Source organism: Puma concolor, chromosome D3 (genome assembly GCF_028749965.1).
Source record: "Puma concolor isolate L17-30 chromosome D3, mPumCon1.1.hap2, whole genome shotgun sequence".
NCBI lineage: Eukaryota > Metazoa > Chordata > Mammalia > Carnivora > Felidae > Puma > Puma concolor.
In genome coordinates, this window is record NC_141678.1 from 6,515,890 (window position 1) to 6,536,387 (window position 20,498).

General features: G+C 53.7%; 1 protein-coding gene and 1 long non-coding RNA gene across 5 annotated transcripts; one reads left to right on the top strand and one right to left on the bottom strand.

The window, feature by feature from the left end:
• Window positions 1-376: 376 nt before the first annotated feature.
• Window positions 377-19,995, bottom strand: KMT5A (lysine methyltransferase 5A). 4 transcript variants are annotated; one of them, XM_086681517.1, is made up of 8 exons: window positions 19,865-19,995; window positions 14,115-14,236; window positions 12,796-12,952; window positions 8,897-9,116; window positions 8,464-8,551; window positions 4,020-4,079; window positions 3,053-3,243; window positions 377-2,288 (listed from the first exon to the last, which is right to left on the bottom strand). In XM_086681517.1, the coding sequence occupies exons 1-8, from the start codon at window positions 19,872-19,874 to the stop codon at window positions 2,078-2,080; spliced, it is 1,059 nt and encodes a 352-aa protein (XP_086537643.1). In that variant the 5' UTR covers window positions 19,875-19,995; the 3' UTR covers window positions 377-2,077. The 4 variants fall into 4 exon arrangements, with proteins under 4 accessions (XP_086537643.1, XP_086537644.1, XP_086537642.1 ...); XM_086681518.1 differs by lacking the exon at window positions 19,865-19,995 and adding an exon at window positions 14,505-14,845; XM_086681516.1 differs by lacking the exons at window positions 14,115-14,236; window positions 19,865-19,995 and adding an exon at window positions 14,505-14,829.
• LOC147575269 (uncharacterized) lies at window positions 14,496-17,124 on the top strand. The gene is made up of 2 exons (XR_015242191.1): window positions 14,496-15,080; window positions 15,474-17,124. It is a non-coding gene; the product is annotated as an uncharacterized LOC147575269 (long non-coding RNA).
• Window positions 19,996-20,498: the final 503 nt, after the last annotated feature.

Genomic DNA, 20,498 nt, shown 5'->3' on the forward strand with positions numbered 1-20,498 from the left:
ATCTCGCGGTCCGTGAGTTCGAGCCCCGCGTCGGGCTCTGGGCTGATGGCTCAGAGCCTGGAGCCTGTTTCCGATTCTGTGTCTCCCTCTCTCTGCCCCTCCCCCATTCATGCTCTGTCTCTCTCTGTCCCAAAAATAAATAAACATTGAAAAAAAAAAATTTAAAAAAAAAAAAAAAAAAAAAAAAAAAAAAAAAGAATATTTTCAAGTAACCTCTGTACCCAACATGGGGCTTGAACCCACAACCCTGAGATCGAGAGTTGTGTGCTTTACCGACGAAGGCTGGCCAGGCGCCCCTGCTGTGTAACCATTTTCCTGTCTCCGCTTTGTAAAAAACAAACAAACAAACAAAAACCCAAACAGAAAGACACACAGGTGGCCTCGCCTGGCAATAAATATTTTAATTTTTGTTTCATTTTTATGATGACAAATAATTTTCAAGTTATTTCCTTTTTTTTTTTTAAATACAAAGCTAAACCACAAACAGGTACAACCAAGACATTTTACCTCACATTTACACACTCTGTCGGATCCTCCTCCAATTCTCTGACCACTGACCAGGCAAGTGTGGGGGTGGGGGGGGGGCGCAGGGGCGGGAAGACTTTCGTAGGTAGCACCGTGGTGAGGCCGGGGTGGGGGCCAGGGGAGAATCAAGGTTGAGGACAGGCTTTCATACCTGTCTCCATTCACATTTACCCGGGACCAGGGGAGGCCGGGAAACCCCAGGTCATGGCTTCAGAGCCACGGCCCCCTGGACTGCAGGTTAACAGAACAGGTCTCCCTTCGGGAGGGAGGAGGAAGCTACCTACTCCTCCTGCATCACAGTCAAGGTGAAAACTTTACCCTTAGCCTTGATCCCTGGGCTGCCGGGCCTGCCCATTCCCCTGCACATCAGCAGCTGGGGTGGGGGCCACGCATTTTCAGGGCCAGCAGGCTCCCCCTTCGGTTCATGGCTGCATCTTCAGTTTTGCAGGAAGGATACCAGGTGGTCTGACAGACAGAAAGCCTGACAGCAGGTCTGGAACTTTCAACCCATTGGAATTGGGTCAGGGTTGGGGGGGGGGGGGGTGCGGCGGAATATTGGGTAAGTAATTTCTGGTCCCACTACAAAACTTTTATTTTTGATTAGAATAGAGTACCATCTCAAATCTCTTCTACAAAAACAAAAACCAAAAAAAAAAAAAAAAAAAGGAGAAAGAGAAAGAAGAAAAAAAAAATGCAGCCACTTCACTCACTTCAAGACCTATATACATGTAAGTTGTTTTCTGTGGTTTTTTTTTTTTTTGTCTTTTTAAATTTTTAAATTTTTATTATTGTTTTTTAAAATAAACTCAGTGTTCACATTTCTATAAAGAATCAACCCAGTTTTGGGAAACCCTGCCCCGGCAGGGCTAGGCAAGCAACGCTTTTCCCTGCCCACGTCGACTCTGACTGCCCGCCCTGACGCGCGGAGGCGCCCAGAGAAGCGGCGGCCTGCGGAAGAGTGAACCGCGCTCGCGGGCCACTGGGTCAGTAAGCTTTCGAGAAAGCAGAGGGGAAGACTAGCTTACTGCGAAACCTTTTTAAAAAATATTCATACACTTCCTTGTGCGCCTGTCCAGACGTCAGGAAAACAAGAGCTTGGGAACACCCCGTCCGGGCCTCGGGAGGCAGCGTCTTCCGGGACTCGCCTGCGCTCGGCCGCCGGCCGTCGGGGGCGTGGGGAAGAGAGTCCTGGCTCTGCGGCTGGAGGCAGGAGGGTCGCCCAGCTTCCTAATTCATGTCCACTCTTTCCTCTAAAGCCTGTGCTGCGTCTTTGACTGCATGCACGGGAAGCACAAACGTTTGACTTGTATGCAAAAAAGGTACAAAAACAACTAGAATATAAAAGTTTTGGTAATATAAGGCCATCTGTTCAAGTCCACCTTGGAAACCTGTAACAGATATTTAAATACTACAGTGAAAAGGCATCTTAATATACTTTTTAAAAACATCTGAAGTAATCTGCTAAGATTTAAGTGTGTAAAAAAAAAAATCAATTCCCTTTGAGGGCACTTTGTCCATGGAAGAAGGGAGGGGGGCGGGGAGGGCGGGGTGGTTAATGCTTCAGCCAGGGATAGGCTTCGATGGAAGCCCGGCTGCGGTCCCCATAGTCATACAGGAGCTCCTCCCCGGCCTTGATGTCGCGGGAGGCGATGAGGATGAGGTGAGGCACGCCGTCAATGTCGTGCAGTTTGGTTTGGCAGTTCCCACATTTACTGTGATTGATCAGTCTTCCCAGGCGATTTGTCTCTCTAGTTGCATCCACGCTGGCGGGAGGGAGGGCAACAGAGGGTTTAAATTGATAAAGAGGCTTTTGATCCCAGTCACAGCCAGCTCTCAACTCGGGTGGGATGTCGATTTATAGCCACGTTTTTGGGGAAAGCAATTCAAGTCAAAACAACATCTTTTAAGAGCTGAGGGAGGCACTGGGCGAGAGAGTGGGGGGTGGGAGGAGACAGGAATGCAAGAGGCTCTTTGTGGAGGCCCGTGAGGCAAGTGCATAAGAAATAAATGAATAAAGATCAACTGCGGATAGTGGGGGAAGCTGTGAGGAGGCAGGAGTATCGGAACTCTCCGTACCTTCTGCTCGGTTTTGCTGGGAACCCAAAACTGGTCGGAAAAATAAAGCCTGATGTCAAACACCACCACCACCACCACCAACACAACAAAACACTGAATCGAGCGCACTGGCCATATGGGGACAGGAGCAGTCGCTGGTTTCTAGAGCCGCTCTGGCCGAACGCCAGGAGCAGGAGCGGGAGCGGCCTGGGGAGCCTCGGAGCGGGTCTGCATGGACTGGTCCGCCTCTGCTTCTCGCCCGGTCAGATGGCAGCCACAGCAGCTCCAGGCCCAAAGGCTGAAGTGGCAAGTGGGGGGAGAGCCGCTTCACGGCTTTGGAAAAGGGCAGCAAGAGCTAACCAAGAAGCAGGAGCAACAGAAAGAATCAGCAGGCTGTCGTGGCTCTCTGGCCCTCGGGCCTGTCGTCTCCGCCAGGGCGCGGAAAAGCCACTCGAAGCGCTAGCGGACTTACCAGTAGGTTTTGCTGAGATACTGGAAATAGTACATGTAGCAGCCCGTGGAGGGGTCTTGTGCGTACAAAGCCTCCCGCTTCTTGGCATCGGTGATCTCGATGAGGTCCCCGTGGTATTCTACCACGAACTCGCCCCGGGAGAACTGCTTGGTGGCGATCACGCCCCTGCCCTTGCCATCGATGAGGTCAATCTGTTGGGAGGCGAGGAGAGAGCGTTGCTTCCTAACACCACGCGTGGCGGCTTCCTGGGCGCCTGGGGTTGCCCGCCCCCCCCCAACCCCTTCCTCCACCGGCTTTCCTGAGGTGTGCCCTAGATCTCCCTCTCTTTACGTGCCCAGCACAACCGGTATGAATGTACACAGCCGTGCAACTATCGCCACGATCCGTCACCCCAGAAAGTTCCCTTGTGCCCTTCGCAAAGCACTGTTACGCCTCATCCTCCTGAGGGATCTGCTGGGTGGATGTTGCCCCATTTTGCAGATGAGAAAACGGAGGCTCAGAGAGGGAGAGCCACGTCCAAGGCCACATGGCTGGGAAGCGGTAAAGTCCGGCTGGCAGCCGCATCCGTGGCCCCTTCCGGGGCGAGGTGGGGGCAGAGGGGGAGAGACCCCGTGTTCCAGGTCTCTCCTTCTTCTGTAATTTACCCTCCTGTGCTTCTGCTCACTCATTATAAATGGGGTTGCAGGCTGACTGCTTGAGGGGCCCAGACTTAAAATTTGGATCCTTCTAGATGGTACGTGAAACGGGAGCTTTTTTTAGGACTCTGGAGTCCCAGCCCAGACCCACGTGGCCGCCACTGTAGAGCCCTGCCCTTCTCATCCACCCAGTGTGTTTGCGATATGTGAAAAGAAAAGCAAATTTCTCGGGTCCTGTCATTTCCCAGGAAAACTGTTTAGGAAAAATTTGTTAGTTTCTCTAGGTACCCTCCAGGCTGTGCCTCCGTGCGCTGGGCCCCACTGCCCCTTACCTTCATTCCTTCTTCCTTCCCGCTTTCAATCAACTCATCTATTCTTTTCCTCTCTTCAGACTGTGTGGAGAGGGAGGAAAACAAAAAGCACCTGAGCGTTCTCTCCCGGGCCGTTCAGGGCAGTCCGGCAGCCGGGGCCACTCCCAGTTGGCCTCCATGACACGGCTCCCCAAGGACGCCCAAGCCCCCACACCCCTTGTCCTTTTCTCACTGCCCACCTGCTGTGGACAGTTTGGCACCTGGGGTTCAAACGGACCAGGAGGGATACAGCTGTAGCCCAAGGGCAGAACTGGGTTGAGGGGCTATGTTCCATTTGGCACACGCGCTGTTTTTAAAAAGATCTAAATTGCCGACATCTGCAAATCGAGACTCTGACCTCATCTGACATCGGCCAGGGCAGATCAGAGCACAGCCTCTCGAAGGGGCATGTGCACACTATGTTCCTCCTGTCTGATGGCCCCTATGGGTGCCTTGGTTTAGCAACTCTTGGAGGTGGGTCTTTTGGAAGCCACTGCCACGGAGGAGAAGAGGGCCTCCCACCCCAAAGAGGTAATATAATACCACCCTGAATAGGGAAGTTAGACAGGAGTGGACATTCCTGGTCTCACCTGCCCCTCAGGGACACCCCTCCTGCCACCACCTCCCTCCCGGACCCAGATCCCATGCTCCGTACATGCCCAGGACTGCAGGGAGGCACAGAGAGCCGCTGAGGGACCCAGCAGGAGCCCAGGCCCTGCGCCGGCTGGCACACGCGGTGGCCACGCCCACGGCAGAGCCCTCCACCCACAGCTGAGCACGGACCCTGCCCGCAGAGGCCTCAGGACGCCGTCTGCGGCCCACGCGCACTTCCCCAGTCCCTCTCCACACAGAAGTACCACGCGCCCGCGGTGTGACGGGCAAAGCCCAGGTCTCTGCAGGTCCAGACTGACTAGGCTGTCACTCCCAGGCCCAGCCCACATCCCTGCTCTTCTCCTGCCGTCTTCCAGCCACATCATGGCCCCCTCACTGGTCTCCTGGCTTCCGTTCTGACCACCCACTTCACTCTGTTCCCCACACAGTAGTCACAGGGGTCTTTTAAAAATGTACATAAAGGGGCGCCTGGGTGGCTCAGTCGGTTGAGCATCCGACTTCGGCTCAGGTCATGATCTCGTGGTCTGTGGGTTCAAGCCCCACATCAGGGTCTGCACTGTCGGTGCGGAGCCTGCTTGGAACTCTCTGTCTCCCTCTCTCTCTGCCCCTCCTCCTCTCGTGTTCTCTCTCTCTCTCCCTCTCAAAAATAAACATTTAAAAAAATGTACGTAAGATCATGTCATTTCCCTGCTTAAAGCCTTCCAGGAAGTTCACTGAATAGTGACGTGCCAACGTTGGCTCCTTAGTGTGACAAATGTACCAGGATAGTATACGATGCTAATGATGAGGGAAACTGGGTAAAGGGTCTACGGGAATACTCTGTACTACCTTCGCAACTCCCCTGTAAATCTAAAATTATTCCAAGGGTTTGTTTAAAGAGAAGCAAAAGCTTTTCCTTACCTCCCCACTCCTACCGAGATAAAATCTACTTTTCTGATGGCCTGTGAGTCTCTGCAGGATCCCGGCCCCACATCTCTAGCCTCGTTTGCTGTCTTCACCCTTGCTCTCACATTCTGGCCACACTGGTGGACTCTCTTACAGGACCAGGCTCGTTCCCGCCTCAGGGCCTTTGCACTTGGTACTGCCCCCGCCTAGAATACCCTTTCCCCAGTCCATTCACCTGGCTTGTGTCCTCCCTTCCTTCCAAGCTCTGCTCAAAAGGCACCTCCTCAGGGAAATTTCCCCGACTACCGTAGCTAAAGTAGCCCTAAGCCTCACCGTGCCTTCAAACTACCGTCTTACTAAGTTAATGTCAAAGGACTATCAGAAATTATCTTGTTCTATGCTTGTCTTTTAATGGGTAATCACTTGAGTATAACCTCCCTGAGTACAGGGGCCTGATCTTGTTTACCGTGGAATCTCCTGGCCTAGGACAGTGCCTGGCACATAGTAAGCCCTCAAAGCAACAGCAGCATTAACACACGCAGTGCACACACAACCACCCTGCTAAATAACTAATTACAAGTGTGTGGAGACCAGCGAGAAGTACAGGAAGCTCTGGAAGTGGGAGCGGAGTGAGCCAGGCACCTGCAGACTTTCCTGCCGTGACTGACTGTGCCGGGAGGAGCTGAGCTGGGGAGGGCCGGGACCGGCCGGGCCGGGCTGAATGTCCTGAAGGCAGAGGCACAGAGTCTGAGTTTCATCCTGAGGCCTCGGTGCTTAGGTGCATGCGTCAACCAGCTCCAGGCTTCCAAAAGAGAATTCAGGCAGCAGCCTATGGGCGTGGGAGGGGGGCTAGAGGCAGACTGAGTGGGAGGTAAGCAAGGCCTAAATTGGGTCGAGGCTGCTCTGCACATCAGGCCTGGGGCTGGGCCGGGCTGAAGAGGCCAGGGCACGGCCCACAGGTGCAGTCCTCGCCCCAGTGCGGGGCACCCGCAAGCAGGCCAACCGGCAAAGGGATCCCCGCGGCCAAACGACAGGGGTTCAGGGCATCTCTCCAAGGCCCCATGCCCACCCTCCTGCCCTGGACCCAACACCAGGCCCTGCCCGCTCGGTCTTCCAACTCAGTCAAGTGCCTGCAAAGCTTCTGATTTTAGTTCCTCTCCTGCCTCACCCCCATCCCTCTCTTGGGCCCCATGGGCCTGGGCCCTGGTTTCCGCGGCCCCGAAGGACAGACAGGTCAGGACCTACCTCACCGCTCAGGTGAGGGAGGCGCGGCTGCCCCAGCCTCAAGCTTTACCTGTGCGGTCAGGAGAATACAGCACCCTGGCCAGCCACGGCCTCCCGCCGGGCCAGCAACCAACTGGCCGTGGTGCTCGCTCAGCAGAGCCAACACAAACAGTGAGAGCACAGCGTGGCGCTCCCTCGCGACCCGCCCTCTGTCCCGGGACAGAGCGAGCCGCACCATGCTGCAGACCAAGCTGCGGGGAGGAAGGATCCACTCCCTTCTGCTCCTCTGCTGCAAGACGGAGCAGACCTGCACCACGTCCTGTGGCAGCCTTCCCTCCTCCAGCCAGAAAGCCCTTCTTCTTTTCTTTTCCTTTTTTTTTTTTTTAAATTAAAAAGGCAAACTGAGCTGAGCCCACTCTGCAGCCCCCAGCAGCCCCAACCAGGGCTGGGAGGTGCCCCGGGTTCTGGGGCCCGGCGCCACCCCGCCCTCTGCAGTGCTGTCTCGAAGAGTGACCTAGCACAGCCTCCCACTGCAGGCAGACACTTCATAACAGCTTGTCATTGGCTGCAAGACGCCGCCTTTCTACGGAAAGGAAAGCCCAAGCTTCTCTCTGAGGGGAAAATGGACCCCTTTCCTCTTTTATTTTAAGCGAAGCCTCATTGACTCAGATAAGCAGAGGAAGAGAATGCTACATCACCGCATCTACGTATCTGCGTCTACAGATTGAACATAAAACACGCTGAAGGCGTCTTAGGTTCAGGCCGACAAGGCCTCCAGGGGGGTGGGTGGGGGTCGCCATCCTGAGCACCGCCCCCCCACCTTGAGGTTGCCTTGAGGGTGTGGGCGAGAGAGGGGCTGGCCCGGCCTGGAGCGGGAGGGCGGCGGGCTGCGGGGCCACCAGGACCACGCCCTGGGTTTCCTTAACAGAAAGGCAATAACCACACGTCACTGCATCAAATATTGATTGACTGCTGAGCAGCTCAGCACTCTGTAAACACAGCGGGCGGAGGCTTGAACAGTCTGGCTGGCCTTCCTGCCTGTTTTTTCAGGTGTTCCTAGGACCACAGCTGGGAGGGAAAGAGGAGAGAGGGGGCCTCAGGAAGTGACAACAATGGGGAAGCCATGGTGACGATAATAAGAGTCAGCTAGTGCTTAACTGGGTGCCAGGCATGGTTCCAAGTGTGCGGTGTACATTAATCCATTTAATATCCCAACATTCCCAGAAGATGCCACATTATTATCCCATTTTACAGATAGGAAAACTGAGGCTCAGAGCAGTCAAGTAACTGGCCCTCGGTCACACAACCAGTAAGTGGCTTCCAAGCCACTGCTCTTTACCACCTTGAGACACAACACGGGAACTTGTGGCTGGCGGACAGACAAGCCTCTGAAAGCACACACAGCCTCCCCCCAAAGTCCCAGGCTCTGACCGTCCTGCCAACAAGTCCTGGAAAAGACGCCTTCATGGGAACTCAGGACTTTCCACACCATGTGCTACAGGTTACAAGACTCCTTCACAGAAGCATCTTAACCAAGCCTCGGAGTGACCCCAAACGTTAGAACTAGACCAAGGAGAGTACCAAGGCCACAGAAGCAGACCTACCCCGGGATGACGGAGAGAAAGTTCAAGCCCTGCCTGCCAAGCACTGCCCACGGAGCCGCCCTGCCCCTCCAAGAACCAGAATTAAAGCCACGTGACTCTACCTGCAGCTCAGCTTTGCTCTTCCTGGAGCTCCTTCGCACAGGGTAGAAATCCGTGAGTTTGCGATTCTGTTGTGTTTTTCCTTGAGCTCTTGGGTGGGAAGGGAAGAGGAGAAAACCAAGTGTTAGCACCGAAACCACACTCACACCCGGGAGGCCCCCGGCTCCTTGGGAGGTGGCTCCTCAGAAATGATGTCACGTAAACACCTTTGTCCACGGGGGCCCACGTAGGCTCACGTGCCCAAGGGGGGGCTCTGGGGGTCAAAGATACGCTGCCTACTCTCAGGGACGCTGAGCCTCGATGAGAGCCAGGCCGAGCAGGGGCACTGCTCCCCGCTTCCCTACCCCCCAGCTAGCACCTGAGCAGGGTCTGCTGGGGTCACAACAACCAGACTGCCCTGCGTTAGTTAGGGGAAGGGCTCCAGAGGGCACTCACTTCTTCCGAGGGGCCTGTTTGCCCTTGACGGGCTTTTTCAGGGCCTGCTTGGCGACGGCTGCGACGGGAGGGTCACAAGACGAGGTCGGAGTTTTTGGAGGTTCTGCTGCTTCAGATTTTTGGTTTGGAAAAGGTGCCAGGGGACCTCTCCCGGCGTCTTTGATCTTCTGTTCCTCGGACTTCATGGTGCTTCGGATTGCGTTCCCACTGTTCCTTTTCTCTGCGGGCAGAGGGAGGAGGAAGAGAGAAATTTAGTCTGGACTCTCTGTCTCTCCATTTCTAGACCATCAGCTGCATTCTAAGACAGGCTTTTATTTACTTACTTATTTACTTATTTATTTTTTACGTTTTTAAGGGTTTTTTTAATGTTTATTTATTTTGAGAGAGAGAGAGAATCTGAAGCAGGCTCCAGGCTCCCAGCTGTCAGCACAGAGCCTGATGCGGGGCTCTAACCCACAAGCTGTGAGACCATGACCTGAGCCGAAGTCGGATGCTCAACCGACTGAGCCACCCATGTGCCCCTAAGACACACTTTTACAGGAGACAGGATCCTAGGTGTGTCGGGCAGCATTGCCCTCCGCCTGTTAAGCTCGGTGTCTACTAATGGCTTCCATGGGGGAAGCACTGGCTTTACTTTTTGACCCAGGCACTGGGCAGAGCTTCCAGTCTGTGTCTTTTTTTTTTTTTTTCTTTCTTTTTTCAGTTTTATTAAGGTATAGCTGACAAAATCGTAAGATATTGACAGTGTACTTCGTGATAATCTGATACACGTTGTGGAAGGATCCCTCCTCCCATCTAGTTCATGAACACTTCTGGTCTTCTGCATCGTGGCGGGGGAGAGCCCTTGCAGAAGCACCGCAGACAGCAAGAGCAGCGTAAGTGCTCAATCCGTAGCTTTCAGGAACTGGGATACACACCCCGGAGAAAAAGCTAAACTCCTAAAGAGTGGGCCAGCGATGACGGACAGGAATAAGGTAATAAAGCAGAACTTCTTCCCTAGCAAAGACCTCTTCCCCAAGCCTGGCACACTTCATTTCAGACTCTTTAAAAAAAAAAAAAAAAAAAAAGAAGAAGAAGAAAAAGAAAGTCTGAGGTGCCTGGGTGGCTGGCTTGGTGGGTTAAGCGTCTCTTGATTTTGGCTCAGGTCATGATCTTGAAGTTCATGAGTCCAAGCCCTTCAGCAGGCTCTGTGCTGACAGTGCAGGGCCTGTTTGGTATTTTTTCTCTCTTCCTCTCTCTTTGCCCCTCCCCCACTCACGTTTTTTCTCTCTCTTTCTCCCCCTCTCTCAAACTAAATAAATAAACTTAAGAAAAGAAGTTTCCTCTTCTAAAGCGGTCCAGGCCCTATGTTCACAGTGGTTCCCAGTATGGTGACCAATACTGGTCAGTGTGTCACAGTAAAGGACGTCAAAAATGATTTGTTACGAAAAATAGTTGCGAGATACCAGCGTGGGTGAACGATTCACTTTTTTAAAAAGATGATTTACTAGGGGCGCCTGGCTCAGTCGGTTGAGCATCCGACTTCAGCTCCGCTCATGATCTCACGGTTCGTGAGTTCGAGCCCCGCGTCGGGCTCTATGCTGACAGCCCGGAGCCTGGCGCCTGCTTTCAGTTCTGTGTCTCCCTCTCTCTCTGTCCCTCTCCCCCTCATGCTCTGTCTCTTTCTCTCAAAAATAAACGTTAAGAAATTAAGTAAGTAAATAAATAAATAAATGATTTACTTTAAAGAATAAGCAAATAACACACAGCTGGTAGGAACATAAAATGGCGCAGTCACTTTCGCAAAGAGTATAGCTGGCAGCGGTTCAAAAAGTTCAACATGGAGTTACCATATGACCCGGCAATTCCACGCCTAGGCGGCTATTAGGAGAATTAAAAACATATGTCCACACAAAGACCTGTATGGGAAAGTTTGTGGCAGCATTATTCACAATAGCCAAAGAGTGGAAACAACCCAAATGCCCGTCAACTGATGAAGGGGTAAATAAAACGTGGTCTCTGCACACGATGGAGTATTGTTCAGTCACAGCAAGGAAGGAGGCCCGGACACCTGCTGCAACATGGATGGCCCTTGACAACACGGTGCTAAGTGAGAGAAGCCAGGCACAAAAGGGCACATATAATGTATGGTTCCGTTCACATGATATGTCTAATACAGGCAAATCCACAGAGACAGAAAGTAAATTAGTGGTGGCCAGGGGCCAGGGGGAGTGGGGGAATGGGGAATGGCAGCTAATGGGTACAAGGTTTCTTCTTTGGGGCGAGGAAACGTGCTGGTATTAGACAGTTGGTGATGGTTGCACCTATCTGTGAATAGACTAAAACCACTGAATTGTACACTTTAAAATGGTGAACACTAGGCTACGTGACTTATATCTCAATCAGCTAAAGAGAAAAATAAATACATCAAAATCCATCCAGACCATTCTCACTCCCTTACACGTGTCAAGTGGAACCAGAGGGAGTTAAGTCTGGGACACCATGGAGAAACCCAAGGAGTATGTGATGCCCGTGAATGTCAACTATCACATCAGTCTGCATCAAGGCAGAAAAAAGGCTGAGAGTCAAGGACAAAAAGCGTGGCCCCTGGGCTCTCCTCCAGAGTGTATCTGGCCCCAAATTCTAATCGTTGCCATTTAGTAACACTACACCCAAATAAGCTAGCTTGTGCACCGTGTCACCATTTAGGATAATTTACATCCCACCCCATTCCAGAAGGGATGGGAGACTGGCTGCCCGTCATTCAGAGAGGGCCCTTTCCCCAGTGCCTGCATGGTAGGTGCTATCCTAAGTGCTGGCGATCCACGGAGGACCAGGGGAAAGGGCCGCCGGTGTGGGGCACTGTGCAAAGCCCTTTGCATCCATGCTTTAACCAATCTTCAGGATAGCCTTACGAGGTAGGAATCCTCTCTCCCACTTCAAAGACGGAAGAACCGAGACTCAGAAAATAGGAGTAAGCTGCTCAAGCCTCTCGTAAGTAGAAGAGCTAGGATTCGAACCCAAGCCATTTGAAGAGTGACTGCAACAGTATCAGCCACTGCACCGGGGAGGAGAATCAAGCAGAGGGCTGGCTCCTGCCCCTAGTTCTGTGTGTCCCGACCCTCGGTTCTCAGATCTGGTCCCAGACGTTGGCCTAAGCATCACTTATGGCACTTTTCATAAATGAATTACAAGGCTGCCTTGTATGAAGCTGCTGGCAGCCAGAGTGCTACATCTTTAAGACAAGTTTTAATTAGAAAGGAGCTTGGTGAATTTGGGAAAGCTCATATTCCCCACTGCAGCTTTAAAAGGAAATATTCGGAATAGAGCAAGATTTCTATGAGGTTTCAGCTTGTTTTGCTGGGCCAAACAGAATTTTCCGGAACTTTATATTTTCTTGTTCAGTATTTTAACTCCAAATCTCATCACAGAGTATGCTGCTTCAGAGAGCAGCACCGAACACTTGAGTAGAAAGAAACTCAGAAATGAGGTCAAGGCCAGCTCAAAAGAGGGAAGGAAGTCGGTTCCCTACGTTCACACAACACAATCAGGACTACAAGCACCTGGCCTGTACAACCCAGACTCAGAATTTCTATACTTTGGGCACTTGTGAGCCTCTTTAAATACAGGCCAGGTGTATTATTCTTGCAACTTGGCGACACAATCGAGCTTGAAGGACGTGCTAACTCTCGTGAAAGCAGGGAAAACCGGTTAGACCAACAGGGAACACACCCTGGGACAGGGCACTCTTCCCCCTGTGTCTGTTTCTTAGCAGCAAGACAGAACATGGATCCAACCTTCTGAACTTGGGTTTGAAAAGGCTGGATAATCATTTAATATATATGCACAATTAATGGCAGAGAGGGGCTTTCTGCAACCCAACCAGCTGCGGTCAGAACGGGGCCACTTCAGAACCTTACCTTCTCGTTTCCTGTAGAGTCCGGCTAATGGCTTCCCCTGGCATTTGACTTCGTGATGTGCAACTGAGTTCTCTTCCTGAAGGGGGGAACGCATTCCAGAGCATTTGTTGGGGCTCATGTAGGAATAGATCTTTGATTGCCCGGTAAATACATTCTCCTAAAACGACAAATGCATGCTCTGAAAGAGGCTTGAAGAAGATCCCGTGGCAAATGGCGGAGAAGGGCAATCAGAATACGAAAACCAGAAACAGACACCATCTCTCAAAAGCCGAGCCAACCCAGGGTTGCCAGCCCCAGGAGATCAGTGGGAGGTTTAGGATCTCCCAGGTCCGAGTTAGACATTTCCTGAACTCGTGTGGTTTCTAATTCTGGTCACTCAGGGCACATCTGGCCAGCAGGAAGCCAGCTGTGCACCAAGGTGTACATAAGCAGACAACCTACCAGTAGCAGAGAGGTCAGAATGACCCAGACTAAACAAATGCGGAATTTGAAGGGCTGGTCTCTGTGCAGGAGCTGCAGGAACTCTAGCACGGAAACAGGCCTCAGGGAATCTGATTAACTACTTCTTGGTCCCGAAGTCAGCCGATAGGACTTATTACTGCCTGAGCCGTCTGTGTCCCCAAGCCTGGCCCCTTTCGAATCAACGCAGCCCAGCAGCCTCCCAGGACTGCGGACCGGACTGCAGTGGTAATTGAAGGGTGGGGTGGAGGGTGGAGAGCTTAATAAAAGCAGAGCCTATAGCCAGCTCATTTAGGGCGGTCACTCTATTGCAGACGACATCTTGGCATCAATAGTAGGAGGGTGGGCAGACGGGTGGGGCGGTACAGGTCACTGCCGGCGTCTCTGGGCGTGGGGCCTCCCCCTCTGAGTAAGCACGGAATGGAGGAGGACTTCCCCAGAAACACTGCTAGGGCCTTTCTGCTGGGTGAACCTTTCAACACCAAGTCAGCGAGACCCGTGAGCTCTCTGAGGGCCCCCGGGCAGGCCCCGCACACCCTGGGAAGGCAGCCACCGCGGGGCTAGCTGGGTCTCGGGGTGCGGAAATGCCATAAAGACACAAACTTTTCCGAGGTCAAATATTGCCAGGGTCATGGCGGAGCCAGGGTGGACGCCACTCCCAGGCAGGCAGCAGAAAAGGAAGCTACCCGAGCCGGGCGCCCCGCCCGCACCCCCGCCCCCGGGCCCAGGGCCGCGGGCGGGAGGGGAGGGGGGGGGTCCAGGGGCGCGCGCACGTGCTCGCCGCGCTGGGCCGGCGGGGGCGGCCGGCCGCGCGGCCCCTCGGGGCACGCTGAGTGAGTGCGGGGAGGGTGCCTGCTTACCCCGTTGGTGCGGGGCCTCCCCGGGCCCCTCCGCTCCACCATCTCCGGGCCCGGGGCCGTCGCTGCCACCGCCGCCGCCGCCGCCGCCGCCTCCACCGCGCGGGGCTTGGACATCTTCCTGCCTGGAGAGGGGGACCCGGGGGAAGCGGGGGAGGGGGCGCTCAGGGCGCGGCGGGGCGGGGAGCGGGGCCGCCCGGGCCGGGCGCCGCGGCGGCGCCTCCCGCCGCAGCCATGTTCCGAGGGCCTGGCGGTGGTGGGCCGCCCGCGCCGCCGGGAGGCAGGGGCCGGCCGGCCGGGCCGGGCCGGGGCCCGCGTCGCCCTCCCGCCGCCCGGCCCGGCCGGGCCCCGCGCGCCGCCCGCCCCCCGCGCGGCCGGGCCCGCCACACCCACCTGCAGCCCGGCCAGGCCCATGGCGGCGCGCCCCGCGCCCTCGCCCTCGCCGCCGCCGCCGCCGCCGCGGCCCGGCCACCACCGCTGCCGCTGCCGCTGCTGCTGTTGCTGCCGCCGCCACCAGCGCCGCCGCGGCGCCCCGGGGAAGGGCCGGCGGCGCCCCACGGCGCCCCCTTCCCCCATGGCCTGCGAGGCAGGGCCCGGCACCCGCGCGCCGCGGCAGCCCGGGCCGGCCCGGGACCGAGGACGCAGGGAGGGAGGCGCTGGCGGCGCGTCCTCCGCGTCCCGCCCGCTCGCCCGCCGCCGCCGCCCACCGTCCGGCTCCCGGCCCGGGGAGGGGGGCTGGCAGGGGCGGCGCTGAGAGGCTCCTCGGGAGGGAGGGAGGCAGGGCGGGCCGCGCGGCCGCGACGAATCCCGACTCGGGCGCGCCCCCTCTCGCGCGTCCTCAGCCACTCGGGGAGGAAGGGGTGGGAAACATGATAATGACAGCCCGGGCTCTCGCCGGCCGGGCTCCTTCTCTCGCTGGCTCCGCGGATATTTTGGGAGGCCCGTCGGTGCCAGGCGCAGTCAGCAGCGGTGAGCGCGACAGACGAGAGTCTTCCTGTGTGCCCGAGCCTGGGCTCCCTGAGCATTATAGGGACATTTAATTCTCCACGCAAGTCCCCCCGCCCCAGGGGACGGGGAGGGGAGGAGGGGGAGGCAGGTCCTGTGGCAAACCCCTTAAAAATGTGCGTACTGAGGCTCAAGGGAGGTGCAGGGGCTTGGATGGGGCCACAGAACTAGAAAGCTGTGTGTGGGGGGGTCAAGTGTCAAACCCAGGTGGTCTGCACCTGACCCGTTCGGGCTCTGGGGAGATAGAATCAGTGGTTATTATGGTTAAGTTGGTGGGGTGCTTCCCGTGCATTCACGATCTCATCCAAACCTCACAAAAGGCCTGCGAAGGGACACACCCTTATCTCCTTTCCACAGATGTTGAAACTGAGGCTCAGAGAAGTGAGGGGCTTTGGCCAAATTCTCAGAACTAGAAATGGATTTCCAGGCCAACTGACCCCGGAGGCTGAACTCCCAGACACAGATGAGGAAATTCAAGATGGGAGAGCCAAATGCTGCTGCAGAAGTCTTTAGCAGGTCACCCGACTCTCCTGGCCACCCCATGAGAAAACATCCTAGGGAGGCAGGGGTTCCAGGCACTCAGGTGTCCCTGTTGGCATAGCTCACTGCCCTGCACCACTGTGCTGAGGCCATTAGGGTTTGAGGGCCCACAGCCAAGAGTCACTGTATTTGTGCAAAGTCATAGATGCAAACAAGACACCTCGGGACATCCAGCTCCTACTGCTTGGGTCATGGCCTGGGAGGCAAGGATTGGGTTTCCCCCCCTGCATCTGCCCCAGAGATGCTTTGTGACCATGACCAGCAAGCCACTTCCCTGGACTAGACTTCAGTGTCCTCATCAATAAAAACCAAGAATTTTAAATTTCTCAACGCACCCAGGGCACCTTTCAACATCTACAGATAAACAAATGGCTGTCACTTTAAGTAGCTGCCTCCCCTTAGAAGGGATAAGACTAAGTAGGATTAAATGGCAGGAACAGACTCAGGACAAATGTCTCCCAAATCAGCTCATGCTGTAGCATCCTGGGCAGGGCTGGGGAGCACCCTCCTCCCCACCGGATCTCAGTCCCCACCCCAACCCTAACTCCAGTCGGGTAGGGTCCTCTGACCATGTGAATACCCAAGACACTATGCAGACAGTGAAAGAGGATTCTAAAATAACACTCTGACACCCAGGCCAAGCCATTTGAAACTGTGTGCTACATCTCCAGGGCAGAGGTTTGCAGTTTGTCGTCAAACTATCATGGGAATCGTGGTTTGCGAACAGGAAGCAGCCTCTCAGATTATCTCGTCTACATACGGTTTCAACATCACCCGACCCCCCCCCCCCTCAAATACACACACATGCTCATGGCCGCAGCCTTCTCAATTGCAGCCCTCAAATGCAGGGGCGCATACGTTAAGGTCCAAGTCTAGCACCCATTCCTCAACTCTGCAGCTCCAGTACTAGAAGATATAATACAACTCATTCAGGGTAAGCTTCAAAACAGGTTTTCCTTTCCCTGTACATGAGGTGTCCAGGTGCATATAACAAATATACCCATCAACAGAAATAAAAACTCTTAATGTTGCCCAGGGTCGCACAGAAATAGAATTCAACAAAAATGATACCAATAGCTAACATTTATTCAATGTTTACTATGTGTTAGGCCCTGTAATCATGCGTTAACTTAACCTTCCCAACCCTTTATGAGAAAGTACTATTCCTATTTCAGAGATGTAGAAATTGAAGCTCAGGGAAGATAAATCACTTGACCAAGGATTACACGACTGAAGTGATAATAGAGCTGAGATCTGACCCCAGTGCTGCTATATGAGGGTACTTTATCATAAAGAATGCATATTGCTGGAGTGCCTGGGTGGTTCAGTCAGTTAAGTGTCTGACTCTTGATTTCAGCTCAGGTCATGATCTCAGGGCTCTGTGCTGATAGCGCAGAGCCTGCTTAGGATTCTCTCTCTCCCTCTCTTTCTGCCCCTCCCCTGCTCACGTGCTCTCTCTCTCTCTCTCTCTCTCTCAAAATAAATAAATTCAACATAAAAAAGAAAAAGAATGTATATCACTTCCCTTGAAGTCAAACGCAAAAACAGCAATTCATTGACTCCACAAACATTTATTGAATACCTACTTTGTTCCAGGCCCTTGCTAAGGACACAACAGTAAAGGTAGAGACAGACAGGGCAAGTTGAGGCCAGAGGGGTAGGCAGGACCCCCTCACAGGCCACTGTGAGGATTGTGGATTTGATCCTAAGAGCAGTGGGGGAGGGAAGAGGAGTGAAGGTCACGTGGTAAAAATCTGTGTTCTTGGGGATCACTCTAGCTGCTAGGGGGATAATAAATTGGAAATGGTAAAAATGGAAAGAGGGAGACCAAATAGAAGGCCATCTGGCTGTGGCAGCAGAAATGGAGAAAAGCAGATGGACAGATCCTTCTCAAACTAATATATTTAAGGTTGAAAATATCTACATGATTGTAAAACTTCAAAACCAGAGAGGAATTGCCTGGTATCTGAACATTTCGCTCATGTGACCCAGCAAGATTCTCTTTGTTTGCAACAAAGACCGCTTTTCTAGAAGAAAAAGACTGACCCTTCATTTGAAGTACTATAAATGATTTGATATTTACACTACCAAATGCCCAATTTAGTAATCTACAAGAGAAATAAAGGCTAAGAAATAAGTAACTAACGGGGTGCTTGGGTGGCTCAGTCGGTTAAGCGTCAGACTCGGGCTCAGGTCATGAGTTTGAGCCCTGCATCAGGCTCTGTGCTGACAGCTGGGAACCTGGAGCCTGCTTTGGATTCTGTGTTTCCCTCTCTCTCTGCCCCTGCCCCACTCATGCTCTCTCACGCTCTCTCAAAAATAAATAAACATTTAAAAAAAGAAGAAAAAGGGGCGCCTGGGTGGTTCAGTCGGTTGAGCGTCCGACTTCGGCTCAGGTTATGATCTCATGGTTTGTGGGTTCGAGCCCTGGGTCGGGCTCTGCGCTGGCAGCTCAGGGCCTGGAGCCTGTTTTGGATTCTGTGTCTCCCTCTCTCTCTCTGCTCCTCCCCTGCTCACACTCTGTCTCTCTCTCAAAAATAAAGATTAAAAAAAAAATTTTTTTTAACAAATAAATTTTAAAAAAAAGAAAGAAGTAACTACTAATTTGGGGGTCAGGTGAGATACTGAGAATCTCTAACCAATAAATTACAAAGGTGATTTGTAAGCCTGCTGTGGTAGGAGCTAGGAACCCTTGTGCTCACTTTGGCTAAGGGAGGGAGAGTGGAACAAGGAAAGCCACAGACTGGCCAGTGTCTAGACTCTGACTGTGGACTTTGGCTTCCACCTCTGAAAAATGGGAATAACAACTTGTTATTGTTGCCTGGCCCTCACTGGTAATTATTATTTGCCGCTATTAAGTCCTTAAATACTTCAAAGGCAAAGTGCTTAGTTTTGTTTTCCCTATAGATCAATTAAAGCAAGCCATGTTGTTATTTTGTTTTTAAAAAAGGCAATACTGTTGAAGCAGTTAGCTTAAATGATTTTTGTTCTAATGGGAAAAATGAACCAGGGAAGCATCGATTTATTAAGACTTGTCAGATACTATTAAATATACTTTTAGATGCTTAACACTTTTCCGAGCAAAAAATATTCGTCTTAGCTTTCTCTGCGGATTGGGTTACAAAGCTCTTTAACTTGGAAGTTCACTCTGTCTCATTTCTGAATCAGAATCTGGTTTGTCCCAAAAGACCCTAAGCAGATGCTGGTATAATAAAAGATGCAACTGGGTTCAGGGCCTGAAAACAAAGGTGCCCAATAAATATTTACCAAATGAATCTTTATTTTATTCATTATTACTGCTATAGGGAGCGTAACGCATTAAGGCAAATTCCTACTAACGTAGTCCCTTGGAATTTTGAGAAAAATGTCAAACCGCAACTTATTTTTCTAAAATAATAATTCTACTCAACCTTCACGCTCCAAGTTTTTGCACTGAAGGAGACACAGCGGCTGGAAATGACCAGTGGCTAGAGATCACTTTGACGCATAACGTGGGACTTCCTGTCCTGACACCAAACTAAGTGTGCAAAGCTCTTAAGGCTGGGACGTAGCCTCCCGCGATGGACAATCCCACCCAAACCGTCTCCCGAGGGCAAGAGTCCTGACCAGCCACAGGATGAAGGGCCGCCCCGGGTGGTGCGGTGAGACTCATCTGACCCCAAAGTGGGCCGGCGGGGCCCAGTCCTCGCCCCTGCGGCGCAGAGCTGACTCAGGGCGTGCGGAGGGAAGGCGCCTGCTGCGGTGTCCACTCCGCTGCGCTCCCCACCATGGAGGTTACCCATCTGCGCCCTGGCCTGGAAGTCCCCTCCTTTCCCAACAAGAGAGAGACCCTAGGCGGGTGAAACTTCGCCCTCCCCCTTCTTCGTATCAATAACAACCATTCCCTGGAGGTGCCCTGTGCTTTAGTTTCCAAAGAGCTTTGACATATGGGTCTGTTGTCGCTGGAGAGGAAGGCCAGCGGGTGCCCATACTTTAGAAAGGGGAAACCTAGGCACGGAAGTGGGAGGGACTTCTGGAGGCTTGGGGGGGGTTGGCTGGGGAAGGTTCCGCAGCAACCCCCCCACCCCCCCGGCCCCGTCTCCGCGCTCAGTCCGGGCAGCCCTCAGCAGGGCGCTTCCCCGCTGCCGCTCCCGACGCCCTGGTCCCCCACTCACAACATGACCCTCCCCAGCCCGAACCGCCCCGGCGCTGGCCACCTGGGCAAATACCTCTAGCCATGGCCCGGCTCTGTCACCGCCTGGGATCTCCCGGGAAACGCAGCTTTCGAAAAAAGTTGCAACAACTGTAGCCAACTGCTCCGCGGAGCTACGGCTGCTGCCCTGATTGGCGCCGTCGCCCGCCTCTCCCCAGGCTGTCCGCCGCGATAGGCGAATGCAGGAGGAAAAGCCCGCCCTTCTTCCCGCCTCCCCGGCTGGGGCGGGGCAAGCGGCCGCACTTTCCACGAGCGCTTTAGGGACAGGTCCCGGCGGAGAAGGTGGGAGGGGGTTTAAATTTTACCGTCGTCCTGCGCTGATTGGCTGCAGTGGGAGGACACCCGCGCTGCCATTGGGAGGCCCTAAGCTCCGCCCGCTCCCGGCTCTGAAGCTCCGCCTCGGGAGGTTCAGTCACGCGGCTGGAGGCCCGAGCCCAGAGAGGACCGGATTTGGGACTTCCGGTTCTTCTTGGGTTTGACCGGAACCCGACCTCTGACCCCTCGGCCTCCCGTCATGACCTGCAAAGCCTAGTTCTCCCAGCAGTTTGGCGCCTCCAGCACCTTGACCCACCCCGCAGTTTCATTCATTCATTCCTGAGTTTGAAAGGCTTAGGGAGTCTTCAGTATTCAAAACTAGCTGGCACTAAATG

What these genes read in the sequence shown, in the direction of transcription:
- KMT5A (XM_086681516.1), bottom strand. Translation starts at nt 14,687, where the DNA reads ATGGGGGAAGGGGGCGCCGTGGGGCGCCGCCGGCCCTTCCCCGGGGCG. An exon ending in TGGGCCTGGCCGGGCTGCAG is followed by an intron (nt 12,953 to 14,504) that starts GTGGGTGTGGCG and finishes TTGTCGTTTTAG; the next exon opens with GAGAATGTATTTACCGGGCA. An exon ending in TATCTCAGCAAAACCTACTG is followed by an intron (nt 2,289 to 3,052) that starts GTAAGTCCGCTA and finishes CCCTCCCGCCAG; the next exon opens with CGTGGATGCAACTAGAGAGA.